The sequence below is a fragment of the Hippocampus guttulatus genome, chromosome 17, assembly GCF_054856545.1.
Source record: "Hippocampus guttulatus isolate MCC_2025c chromosome 17, RoL_Hgut_1.0, whole genome shotgun sequence".
Lineage (NCBI taxonomy): Eukaryota > Metazoa > Chordata > Actinopteri > Syngnathiformes > Syngnathidae > Hippocampus > Hippocampus guttulatus.
In genome coordinates, this window is record NC_141277.1 from 9,321,343 (window position 1) to 9,335,688 (window position 14,346).

General features: G+C 42.8%; 1 protein-coding gene across 1 annotated transcript in view; it reads right to left on the reverse strand.

Moving 5' to 3' along the window:
• The window catches only part of LOC147192048 (matrix metalloproteinase-17-like), a 42,696-nt gene that overhangs the window by 21,010 nt on the left and 7,340 nt on the right, over positions 1-14,346 (reverse strand). The window contains exons 2-3 of the mRNA XM_086135585.1: positions 2,763-2,895; positions 2,527-2,662 (exon numbers count right to left, since the gene is read on the reverse strand). Of these exons, the coding sequence (XP_085991711.1) occupies positions 2,527-2,662; positions 2,763-2,895 (269 nt within the window). The remainder of the gene's footprint in view (positions 1-2,526; positions 2,663-2,762; positions 2,896-14,346) is intronic.

Sequence of the window (14,346 nt, forward strand, 5' to 3'; positions counted from 1 at the left end):
CCAACAAAATCCCTGACTCGCTCCGACACAGTCCCAAAATAACGACCGCGTCGATAATATGCATTTAAATGTTGCACAGGTTCCAAAGGGAAGAAAGTGATGTCTGTATGCTCCGGTGTTGGTTCTTACTGCAAGCGGTGTCACGTTATTATCTGAAATAGTCAGAGAGGGTTGCATAGACGGCATATCAGCGGCCCCTTTGGATACAGCTGTGGCTTTTCCTGACAGTCACTAACAGCTGTGAGCTATGGCTATAATTAGCATGATGACGGACCCCTGCTGCTGACTTATGACTGTGGTTACCCTTCCCTCATTAGCGACTACTTTTGACTTTCAGTCGGGTCTGACTTCTTTTTAAATTGTCCTTGCCTGAGCGACTTGAACTGTCATTAATGAGGTAAACAGCGATATCGCCGTGGACCGACAGCCCGTGTATCCCCCCCCCACCTTCTCTTGACCGAATGTTCTGGGAGCACCGCCCATTCGCTTCATTAAGAAAATGAATGCGTGACTAAAGAGGCAAGCGCGCGCAGTCGGATTTGGGATCTGAATCGTGGTCCTGGTGTGGGTGTGTGGGGTGGGGGAGCTTGTTGGTGTCACCACATTTGATTGAAATGAATGTTCCTCCCATTAAGCTCTTGCAGAGGGTAATAATTGAATTGAATTTGGGATGTTATAAATCTGAGGCATGCAAGGGAGGCTTTAGCGGACGCAAAGGGAGAATCAAATAGATTTTCTTTCTGTCTGTCTGTCTTCACACTCTCATTCAGCTCCCCCACATAACAGTCTTGGATCCAAAGAAACCAACCTCGAGGAAAAAAAATATTCAAACAAGGTTTGGCCAGGAAAGTAGGCTAATGCAGAACTAAAGTAAATTGGCAAGTCCTGCTCCGTTTTTACTCTGGAATGGCATTGAGCTAAATTTTCTTGCTTGATGATGGAGAAAATGAATGGTACCGTGTTGGCCCGAATATAAGACGGTATTTTTTTCACATTCAAATAAGACTGAAAAAGTGGGTGTCGTCTTATATTCGGGGTGTAGATGTTATACCCATTCACGACGCTAGATGGCGCCAGAAATCATTGAAGCGAATGCTGAACTTGACTCCACAGGCCAAAGTGAACCCCTGTCACGAAGAATAAAAATAGCGGTAGCACGAAGAAGAAAAATAAAAAATAGCGGTAAGAAAGAAAAGCGAAGAAAGAAGAGATAACAGAAAATGGAGAACGTAGCGACAACCTGGAGAAAAGTGGGTTGAAGATCGGCCAGGTTAATCGGCAGCTGAGGAGAAGTTATGATGTCATTTACATTTCAAAAACCAGAAGCCATTCATTTACGAATGTGATCGCACTTTAATTTACATATTTAAATGTTCAGATATTAAGATTTGAATGAGGCAAAATAGCATGCTTTTTCTCTCAAATATATTGTTATAATCATTTGTTTCAGATGTAAATGTAATTATTTTCTGTATAAAAATTAATTTGGTGTTCAAAAAGTCTTTTTTCAAACTTGAGTCTTGAAAAAGAGGGGGTCGTCTTATAATCAGGGCCGTCTTATATTCGGGCCAATACGGTACAGTATTTATTTATTAGTTTTTTTGTAAAGGTTTTTAAAATGGGATCTTTGTCCTCTGAAGTCCAGTTTTCATGCCAGTGTCGTAATGGGCAAGGCGGTGGTCTGTCGCGCAGCTTTTTGCAGAGCGGACGTCATGCGCGTGACGATTCGATGACAAGCGCCTCTGCTTGTTGCAGCCAAGTCACTCACACATCAAAAGCTAATGCTACAGTGGCTCACCTGCAAGGAACTGGCCTTGTGGGAGGAGATCAGGAAACGCACACACACACGCACACGCACACGCACACACACACACACACACACACACACACACACACACACACACACACACACACACACACACACACACACACACACACAAGGCTCACTATGGATAAGACAAATGGAAGAACTGTGTAATTTGGGTCCAAGCGCAGCTGGAGCAGCTGCGGTAAAAATAAAAATGTTGCTTATTGCAGTGATGACCAACAAAGTTAAATGCAGGACATTTCACACAATGTTTTTTGTTTGTTTGTTTTTCCCAACAAACTGGCTATCCAATTACCCACCCAAATTGACATCCGTCCATTTCCTTTTTCGGGACTGCCAAGCCCAGTTGAGGCAAAAGGCGGGTACACCCTGCATGCAGTTTCGGTTATAACACAGTGAAATTATAGAGACAGACATCATCATCAATCATTCACTCTTAGAGCCTCGCCGTCCCAAAGCGGGAAAAGAAAGCATTGCAGCCTGCACCGACGCCGATTGAACCGCTACACCATCACTGACACCAAACAACTGGAACCCACCGGTGGATCCATTCATACAGCCATAATACAGCCTGTGATAATTGTACGGGTTGCAACGTGATTTAAAAGGCACGAGGGCTTTTAAAAATCCTTCTAAAATGAAAACATTTCGTTGAACATACCTGTTAGTTGTGTTAGGAAAGTGTTTTGGTTTCTCACCTCCAAGATAAATGCCTTTTTTTCCATTTGTTGGGAGGACTCAGACTTCGTTTTCTGCGACCCACTGTCACTTCGGTTTCAGCGACATCGGGCAGAGAACATCTGGGTGTTTTCATGAGCCCCAATGTAGCTTGATCTGGAAAGAAAAAATGATTGTGTGATAGATTTTAAGATAATTGAGATTTTTTTTGGGGGGGGGGGGGAGGTGTTCTGAAGGCTAAAACTCAGCCACTTGCCAAAAACTCCAGTTTCCTTGAGTCCTCCAAACTTCTGCATGGCTTTGATGGCTTTGGTCAGGGCCTCCTTGGTCTGAAGTTGGCCGGTTACTGGGTCAGGCGGTGGGAGGTAACCAAACTTGCTCAGCCAGTCCTGAAGGCGAAAACGATAAGATTCACTCATAAATTGGACCCGGCAATCTCCAGATATAGTGCAACACCGGACCTGACCTGAGCACATTATGGCATCTTTATTTAAAAAAAAAAAAATAAATCCACCCAACTATTTATGATCCTTTTTATGTACCCTACAGTTACTGAACAGGTTCCAATCATAAGGTCGGCCACAGTTTCCAATGAATTGCTTGTAAACTTTGCCCTATCGCCGCTAAGTGCACGTTAATGGCACCTACAGAACCATAGAAAAGAAAATGTCACTGGCTACTGGCCAGTGAGCTCATAACTTGTGTCACGTTGCAATGAACACTTCCTGGATCTTAAATAATGATGATGAACTAAATAGAATGTATAATCACTTGTTCATAATATGAGAATATATACAGTACAGTTGTATGTAGGATGAAAACAGAGCAATAATAATTACTATTCCTCGCAAAATATTGTCAACAGGACCAAATCCCACCATATAAAACAGAAAATGACCTGACAAGCGCACTCACAGATGTCCCCTTTTGGAGGCTTTTTTTTTTTTTTTTTGCCTTAAATACGCTTTTAAGCACTTCACTTTGTTGCGGCTTTTGGCTTGCCCCGGCAGGGGTCGACACACTGAGTTACACAATAACATCTATAAATGGCTTGCCTCGGGAGAGGAATTATTATTATATATATATTTTTTGGTTCAAAAAGATGATGTTCTACCAGAAGACGTCTGAAAGTATTCTCCTAAATCAAAGCGATATTAAAAAGAGATGGCTCGCAAACGGGAACGTCACACTTGAGTTCAGGTGTAATCAGTGAAAAAAAAAACTCTTCTCGGTAATACAATCTGGCATGCTTGTAATTGATCAATTTGCCTGCAAATAAAAGGGATAGTCACATACTGAAATGGCACTTTTTCACCAAGCTAATCCAAAAGTACCTTGATTTACGAGTTTAGTTCCCTTTGTGACCATACTAGTCACACAAAACAGTGTTACCGCCAATAAATTTGACCCCATGAAAATAGTAACAAAAATGTATTCTAAAAAAAATATCACTTTCGGGAATTGTACCTTTTATAAAAACAAATGGAAATATTAATTTAACAGAATGTAAAGAATCAAACAGCTTCTGTGTCATGATTTTATATGGCAAGTGAACCTGCTTCTTCGTGTGTGCAGGTCTTAGCCACCAGGGGGGGAAATATGTTACATCTATCCATTTTCGAATCTATTTTTTCTCACAAGGGTAACAGGCATGCTGGAGCCTATCCCAGCTGTCTTTGGGCAGAAGTCGGGGGGACACCCTGAACTGGTTGCGAGATAATCGCAGGGCACACATAGACCAAAAACCATTCGCGCTGACAATCACACCGAGGGACAATTTAGAGTGTTCAATCAGGCTGCCATGCATGTTTTTGGAATGTGGGAGGAAACCGGAGTACCCGGAGAAAACCCACGCAGGCCCGGGGAGAACATGCAAACTCCACACAGGAAGGCCAGAGCCGGAATCGAACCCTGTACCTCTGCATTGTGAGGCCGACGTGCTATGCAGTCAACAACCGTGCCGCCAAGTACAGGTATGTTACAGACACTCATAATGAATGAAAGTGAATAGGAACCCCGGAGAGCTGCTCAAGTCAGTGCCCCCGTTGAAAAAGGAAAACACAATAAAGGGGAGGAGAAAAAAAATAAGGATCGAGCTTTGCTCTTTTAAAGTGGGGGGGGGGGGGGGGGGGGGGCACAGTATGAACCCGGAAAAGAATCTCAGCACAGACAGCCACATAATAAAAAAACATTTGCAACTGGACTCAAGACTTGCATGTGTGTGTGTGTGTGTGTGTGTGTGTTGGGTAAAGACTGTTTCAAGTCAAAGTAAAGATATGTGATATACAGTACAAAAAGAAGAAAAAAATGCTGACTTTGTAATATTTTAAAAAAAGAGAGAAAGAAAGCTGCTTGACAGGTGGTCACATCGAAAAGAGCTGCTAGTGGTCCTGTTGCGACTGGCTAATCACGACATATCGCGTTTGTGGAATATGAATTAAACATCAAAATCCACCTCAGACTGTGGCCATTTAGCCCACTTGATGTCAGTTGAAAATGACATCACAGTTGCTCAGGACTCAGTTAATGACCAATCACGGCACAGCTATTTTCTGCTTTTGGGCATGTGCCGTTGGCAAGCTCAGCCGTGATTGGTCATGACCTGAACTCTGAACAACTGTGATGAAACACCGTAAACAATTCAAATACAATACAAATACAAATTCAGCGGAAGATCGAACCTTCTGTGTACCTCCCAGAGGTGATGGTAACATGGAAATTGAAGTCGAGTTTTCCTATCCGTGGAGCGATAGCATCGTTGTGCCTGCACCAAGCAATAATACTTGAATGACATCCAGTGACGACAGTCATGCGCGCCTATCTCAGAAGGGTCAGTGAATCGAGATTGTGAAGGAATGAAATTACGGCGGACAGATTTCAGAACATAAACCAGTCAAATGTGAGCCGTTTGCGATTTATATACAGGTCAGACAAGGGTGCGGATGACACAACACACGCCCTATTCAATATGTTTTTTTTTGTGCACTTGAAGGGTGCAGACACTTTTGAGCCGCTAATCTTCATTGATTTCTCCTCAGACTTTAATTGTATTAAGCCTCACAATTTCACGGGAAGGTCTAGCGAAGCATCCACAAGATTGATCCTCGCCTCTCATCGGCTGCTGATTGGTCGATTTCTTTAATGGAAGGTCACATGTGAAGGTGGGTGGTGTTTCGTTTCGTGTTATTCTTTCCTAGGGCTGGTTGGCTTCAGGGTAGAGGAATCTTGTCTTAAAAAAAAAATAAAAATCTTATGAGATGTCATACTGTGACATTTGCAAATATGCCCAACATGCAGGGCTCAACAACTTTGAAAAATAGTGAAATTACCCCCCCCCCCCATTCAAACCTGTGATTTAATATGTGGGTGATTCCAGAATTGGAGGACATTTTATGTCGCACCCATCACATTTTTAATAGTCCATATACAAAATACTGAATACATTCCTGAGACCCCCCCCCAAAAATGCTCAAGTACATCCATCCATCCATTTTCCGATCCGCTTTATCCTCACAAGGGTAGGTGGGGGGTGTTAGAGACATCCCAGCTGTCTTCGGGCTGTAGGCGGGGGATACCCTGAACCGGTTGCCAGCCAATCGCAGGGCACACAGACACTCACGCTCACACCGAGGGACAATTTAGAGTGTTCAATCAGCCAGCAATGCATGTTTTTGGAATGTGGGAGGAAATCGGAGTACCCGGAGAAAACCCACGCAGGCAGGGGGAGAACATGCAAACTACACACAGGGAGCCCGGAGCTGTAATTGTGAGGTAGACGCGCTAACCACTGGACCACCGGGCTGCCTTGCTCAAGTACAGTTTTAAAAATACCAAATGAGTGGTGAGTACCTCCTAAAATGCCATTTAAAAAAAAATGGAATGTTACAGGTGGCAATGTGAAGGGACATTTTTACATGATCTTCTTTTACAAATAGGGCGAAAAATTTAACAAGAAGACAAGTTGCCTGTTCGCCATTTTGAAAGAATTTCTTGGAGTATTACATACATGAAAATTCATTTCCCAAGTGCCAAAAGAACTGAATTGCTGATGATATACTGCTTTCATTTCAAATAAAACATGCATTGCTTTTGGTGTGTGTGTGTGTGTTTTAATCTATATTTCATTGCATGATAATATACTTCCTCTCTGCACAAACAACATAACATAACAATAGTACTAGTCGTAGTAGGAGTAATACGACAACAATAAAATCAACTCGGCGACACAAACACACACGCACACGGCACAAATATATTCGGTCTTGCACTCTCCTCCACATGCACACCTCATTTAGGCTTAAGCAGCTTCTCTGCAAGCTTTGACACACTCCCATTCTTCGCCACTGTACTCGGATAGGAGGATGTTTGCACCTCGGTAATCTTGGACACAGGAACCTGTAATCCTTTAATTCCAAAAAACGTTTGGCATCAGCGAAAAGCTTCAAATCCAAAGCAAGAAAAAAAAAAGGACATTCACATACAGAGTGAAATGATGAATCACGGAGCAAAGTGCCTACGCGTGTAAATAGTATGCAGCAAGCTTTTAGCATTGAACTCATGGAGGTGTATATCTTACACTTCATTGAGTGTTGAAACTCACGGTATTACGATCTATACTCTAATTGCAGATGCATTCATGTATCTTAAAATGGGGGAGAGCAATTTTATGGTACAAACGCATTTACGTACGTCGCAAGAGCTTTTAGTCCATGAGGCGGTGGTGCCTGACATCGCCCATACGAAACCGAAGGAAATCCTCTCCCCGACATTACGTGTTTATTGATATGCAGCTGAGGGTGAATCACATTTCCTTCGCCGAGACATCTGCTTGTTCAGCGCAAACGCATCCGAAGAACAAACCCACGCTTTGTGCGCAAAATAGAGAGATGTCGATTCACGCGGGTGTGGTGCTGAAATTGAGCATCAATGTCACGTTTGAAACCTCGGAGGAAAGTAGGATTTTGATTTTTTTTTTTTTTTTGTCCTGACTTTAACTGAGGGACTGCTATCCGAAATTTGGCTTGCCCTCGAAAACAGCTGAATCGCTGGAAGGAAGGCTGGCCGTGAAAAGGTCTAATGAGTGCCAAAGTTATTCGACCCTGTGAATCTATGGCAGCAGGGAAAAGCAATTCCAGAGAGTTAGTGGAAATCTGCAAGTGATCCCTTCATATATGCTTCGCACAGCGGGGTAGTCACGGGTCGATATAAAGGTGGTACCGGCTACTTCCTTTGACCAGAGTTCTCGGCTCTATTCAGGAAGGAAAATGGATTTTAATGAAGGTACATACTGTAGGGCAATTGCGTCAAACTCAAGGCCCGGGGGCCAAATCTGGCCAGCCACATCATTTTATGTGGCCCGCGAAAACAAATCAAACATGTCACCTTCCGTGATTGATGCTTGCTAAAACCTTGCAAAATTTCAAATTCTCACATGTAATAAATAACATATATTGTAAGCATTTTCTTGTGACCAAAGCCCTCATGACAGTCACTTCAATAATCGTTGAATAAACCATTGTTCTTGACTTCTTCATATGGTTTGACAGCCGTAATGGCCGTCCAAGGGAAACGGAACCGGTGACTCCAATGTGGCCCGCGACAAAAATGAGTTTGACACCCCTGCTGTAAGGTTTGTTTCTACTATTTTTTTAAAATTGTATATCGGCTCAGAAAATCACCTAAAATTATCTTATGTAATCTCTAGGGCTGGGCGACTTTTTTTTTTGAGGGGGGGGGGGGGTTCTTATTCAAATCACAATGAATAAACGTGATTTTTAATTGATATCAAAATGTATTATCTATTCAACTACAGACTCAATTTTAAATACATCTCGAAAGAACAAGCAGAAAATGAATTAGCAACAAAGTAAAATAATATGTTAAAAAATGAACAGAACCCCTTCCACCCACCCCAAACATGAATTCCTTTCGATAATGGCTTTTCTGTTCGCGCTAACTGAATCAGACCACACAGACATTCATACCTTTGTTTGTGACACTGACATCATAGCCTTTAATGAATGGCTGTCTCACTCACGCAAAAAACAAGTTCCGTAGCTATGGTGTCACCACGGCAACTACTCTGTGAAGCATCCTCTCTTGCATGTGACCTCCCCGGCCCCTAAACCCCTCCCTGTTTAAGCCTGATGCACAGCTGCTGGCTCCCTTCATGTTTGTCCTCACTGACAGGAAATGACCCAGTCAGAGAAATTTCACCTTTTGAACTTGATGACTCTCAGAGGGTCATGGAGCCACATAGTCGATCAATGTGTTGATATTGTTCCAAGCGATCGCAGCCACTTTGAAATGTTACTGGCCTACACCAGAATAGACAAAATATTGTTTTGTTTTGTTTCATTTTGTTTTCCAGTGGATGTGACATTTTACAATTTAGACCTGACTGCAGGTTTAAGGAAGGCAAATTAACCGAATCATTCGATTACTTGGAGTGAGACAACATTCAGGAAATTAAATTCATCGACAGTCAACAACACTGACTTAGGGTATTGTGTATAAGCAGTAGAGATTGGTAAAACTCTTTGCACAATTTTCAAAGGAAATTCATCCACGTTTATTGTGTCCGTTGCATTACCTACACTGAAAAAACAATGGGTTGAATGTACTCAATTTTATTTCATCACGTGGTTGCACAAAATAAAACCATCAGGATACAGACACCTTTATTCAGTACTGTATTTTCCGCACGATAAGGCACTTTGGATGATAAGGCACACCTTCAATGAATGGCCTATTTTAAAACTGTTTTCATTTATAGGGCGTACCGCTTTATAAGGTGCATAGAATAGAATCTACAATAGTGGCAATACATTATGCATCCACTAGATGGAGCTACGCTAAATGGAATACAATACGATACAATACAACTTTATTTATGTCGAGTTTTTACAATCGCTGCAGCTGTAAGAAAGCGCTTTACAGAACATTTAAAATACTGCAACCATGAAATTAGTATATTAATCCATATAGAAGGCGCGTCGGATTATAAGGCGCACGCACCGTCGGTTTTTGAGAACATTGAATGCTTCTAGGTGCGCCTTACAGTGCGAAAAATAAGGTAGTCATATAATCTACTTTAAAAAAAAAAACGCATTTGTATCCGGATGATTTTATTTCGTGCTTGACAAAATACAAATTGAGTACATTCGAAAAAAAACTCTTTTAGGTGTATGGATTGTAGATTTAAAAACATTTAAGCACAACGAGTTTGACATAGAACTGTTATTAGTGACTAAAGGCGTGTCGGAATGTATCACGTTATACATTTATTGATTTCTAAAAGCATTCACGCATCTACAAACATGCACTTGGCGATACACACGAGCAATAATGCATACAAATCAAGAACAGGAAGACACGGGTAGAATTGGGACTCTCCACACATACCCAGCAGACAGCTCCATTTATCAAATGCTCTCGGAAAGACTTTTTCACGAGCAGTGCTTGAGGCCAAATCTCATCCCATTTTAATCTAGACCGAGACTTTATTGGTCATTAGGATCAATGAGAATTAATTGGACCATATGAAGTGAACTGAAAGAGAAAGAAGATGGACTCTGAAGCAGCCGTGAGTTTAGATTTCTGCTCCGTGCATGTTGTGTGCCGAATGCGATCTCCATCTTTTGCCCGAGCACTCCGTCGCTTCACCCCAGGAAGTATTTGGCTGCGCTGCGGTACCAAAGTGCATATAATGAGACACCAGTCTGATTTGGAGAAAAGGATGTGGAAGGTTTTGAAAATAAAAAAATGTGCTCACTCTGCCGTTCCGTGCAGAGTTTGTGAATGGCGTTTCCTCAACATTTTCATATGGAAAAAGAATTACTCATCTAGTCCCATCTGTGTAACCATTTCATTCTGTCCTAAATCCACAGCTGGACAAAAGTAATAAAGGTGCATTTATTTCAAGGGCCTCCAACTAAATTTGGAGTTACAAGAGGACATTGATGCCATCTGCTGCTGGTAGATCCATTCCTTCCTTCCGTTTTTTTTTTTTGGGGCGTGTTATTTTTGAAAACCTCGCCTTGAATTTTCATTGCATTTGATAGAAAACCGATAAACGCATTCGTGGCTAACGTTTTATAAGTGGAATGTGGTTATGTATATGAAGCTCGGCGAGCGCTTGCCCCTCTCGCATTTATAAACTTTTCTGCATTTTCTTTTCACCACATCCCGTTTCTGCTGAGACAACTTGATATGATCGCCTGGCCAATGTATGGTATGTTGAAAAATGTTCCTCCAATCATGACTGCTTTGATGGAATTGCGGCCACTTTCTTTCTGCATAGACTTTTCTGAGCCGTCATCATGTCAAGCGTCGTCTTCATAAATGTCAAAGCATTCTCAAAATATCGATCGAATCTTTTGGGAACCAACTTTGGCAAGCGTTTCCATTTTCTCTTGAAGCTGAATTGTCTTTCACTGCGTAACTTTCTCAAAGGTTTCGGGAAAGGCTCAACATCGTCGCCATCATCTTGAAGCAAATTGTCGCAAGGGCCTAGCAAAGTCTGGAACTTGAACCAGCACGCGCGGCTTAAGAATGCGACAATCGTGCGTCCTTGCCCTTGCGTACGGCCACACGATGCGTTCGACCATTGTGATCCTCGCCGTGAGGCACATCCTTCTGGTGTCAGCTCAGGAATTACAACAGCTGTTACGTACCCTTACACATATATACGCCAACGCACGTGCACAAGGGCGTATGTCTATATATGTTTGGATTTATTTTTAGAGCTTACTCAGTCTTGCAAGTTACGGCTCGGATAAGCGCTGCCATGAATGCTTTGGTCTCTTGTTTCGAGGCTCGGAGTTGTGCGACCACTGTAGCGGAGGTGATCATGGACATGGCGGCTGTTTGTGTTGTTCTCTTCAGACCACAAAGATGTTGATGCTGACTTAACAGCGCCCCCGCTGGCCACAGCCATGGGGTGCGCTACATTTTGTGCTGCTCCGTTAACCCACCGAACCCGACGCCACATGAACAAAAATCGGAGGAAAATATATTTGAATCATTCAAGCTCTGACCATCAAACGCCTTTGGCATGAACGACAGAGATTGTAAGCCTCTTCGAACCCTAACCCAAAAATGTCCAAAGTATGTGATGTCACACAATACATTTCTCTTTGGTGCCATCAATCCAAGCAACAGTCAAGTCCACATACTGGGAACAAAATTTGGTCGATTTGGATGCGGCCGTCATGCATTGAAAAGTCATCGACGGGGCCATCACACGCTGTAACGTAATCGGCGACGGCCGCAGTTGGAACGTGCCCAAAAATCATCCTCGAAGAGGAGCATGAAGCCCACGACCGGCCTGTAAATACGCTTGCAGTTCGGAACAACTTCAATATTTTCCCAAAATTCACGATGGCCATCCTGCCCCTGGTGAAGTCAAATAGAGTCATACCTCGGTTTTCGACCATAATCCGTTCCAGAAGGCTGTTCGAAAAGCGATTTGTTCGAAATCCGAAACCATTTTATTCGCAGATGATTAGCGGCTAATACACTCTGCAGAAATAATATAAAAACAGTCAGCTTTGCGTAAATCACAACAAACACACCTGCTCACAATGAACGCTACACGAGTAAGCATTACTTAATAATCCGAGGTGAAAAATCTCGAATTTTCTGGTCAAAAACCGATTTGGTCGAGAACAGAGACGTTCGAAAACCGAGGTTTGCCTGTAATTACTGACCTTAGACATAAATATCAGGTCTGTCTGAATCTTTTTTCCCAACTGACACTTCACAGACTATGGTGGGAATGAAGAAAGTTTTTTTTTATAATTATTTGAGCCATTTCCTCTATTTTCGCAACGTCTCAGCTTTTGGTGAAATGCCATTGGTTTACAGGTGGAAATACCGCCGTATTTATACATGTGACATCATGGTGTCCTGTCCAATTGGTGTTCAACATAAATGAGGACAGCTCCTTCAAAAAGTACGATTTTGATCGGTTTCTTATTGAGCACAAAACAAATTTCAGAATTGTTTTATCAAACATGTACGAGTACTTCCGATAGATTTGAGAAGTGTATATACTTCGTGTGCTTGCCAGAGAAGCACCTCCCCTGACCGACCCCCCTGCATGCACGCACCTGAGACACGTTAGGGAAAGACCGGTTGAGATCATGTGGCAGCACTCGGTCAAACAAACGTGAACAAATATCAAAGACACGTGGAAAACAGAAATGTTTTTGCACACAGACAAACCACTTCTATGATAGCTCTGCCAGTTTCTGCGAGTAATTTGAGAGCGGCGCTGCTGTTCCTTCGGCTTTTCTTGATCGTGTTATTAAAGCGGGCTATTTGGCAGCTTGGATGGCAAAAGCTATAGATTATTCTGGGCGTCCGCACCGAAGCCAGCACAAACACCACAAACCCCCATATTTATACGATCCGGACAATCTTTTGAAAAGCAGCAGCAGAGCCTAACTTTGATCTTGTCAAAGAGGAAGCGGGGCGGTGCCACAGTAGTTAAAATAGAACCGTCCACATGGAGCTGATTTGAGGTTTCCCTATACGGGCCGCTCTGCAGTGGGGTCAACTTGTAATGGAGTCGCCATGGAAAAAGCTTTTGCGTGAGCCTCAGTTCCGAAGGAGAAGCCCCACTCGCGATATGAAAATGCGACAGAATTGGGGAAACAAATCAAACGAAAATAGTCAAAGCCAAACTGAGCTTGTGACTCAAAAGAAAGTTTTATTTAGATTTTTACTTTGAAATAAACTCGACTAGGGAACCCGCAATATTCCATGAGGTAGTGTCATCACAGTGCTGGTTAAAACAACCCAGAAAGAATCAGTAGAACTTGTATATGAAATGCATCCAGGATGCCGGCGATCCTGCACTGTGTGAAGAAACCACCAATTATTTCTTGGAAATATCCTGTTAAATGGGAGGAGAGAGAGAATGTTCTGATCTCCTGTTTACCCTGCCAGTGTCGTAGCGATAAGAGTATTGGCGCCCTGAGGAGTTGCAACATGGCAGACTTGTCTTGATTCAACTCAACTTCCCTCAGCTGATGTTCTTTCAACCGCAAACTGATTGAAAAATTGCAAGCACCAGCACCTCTGCTGGTTTCAATCAGGCATTGCTCTTCACTTGTGCCTGAACTAGTGAACCCATACAACTGGCAGAATTCTTCATGATCAGTTTTTTTTTTTTTTGCTATATTGCCGGCTGCGAGTGGTTAGCGCGTTGAACTCACAGTGCAGAGGTCGTAGGTTCGATCCCGGCTCCGGCCTTCCTGTGTGGAGTTTGCATGTTCTCCCCAGGCCTGCGTGGGTTTTGTCCTGGTACTCCGGTTTTCTCCCACATTCCAAAAACATGCATGACAGGCTGATTGAACACTTTTAAATTGTCCCTAGGTGTAAGTGTGAGTGCGGATGGTTGTTTTTCCTCTTTGTGCCCTGCGATTGGTTGGCAACCGGTTCAGGGTGTACCCCACCTACTGCCCGAAGAGAGTTGGGATAGGTTCCAACACGACCCGCGACCCGTGTGACCCAACATTTCCCTTCACCATGCACCTTTAGAACCCTTGTGCCAGAGAGGATTCTTAAATGGGGATTTGAAGAAATGATACCTGAAACAAATCTGAACAACCAAACCAAAAGAAGTGATTTATATTCAGTCGGAAATATCAGCCACGCTTCAACGGCAGCCAGTTAAACATCAGATGCTTGTCGAATTGTTCTTTTAAGATATGCTAAATTCTGTCATTCTCATTACAAAAAAAAAACAAGCCCCGGCAGTAGTTTCACATTTAACAAAGCTGTGACGAGTTGGATAGCAGCGTGTTAACTATTTGGCTTCCTCTGCACTCTTC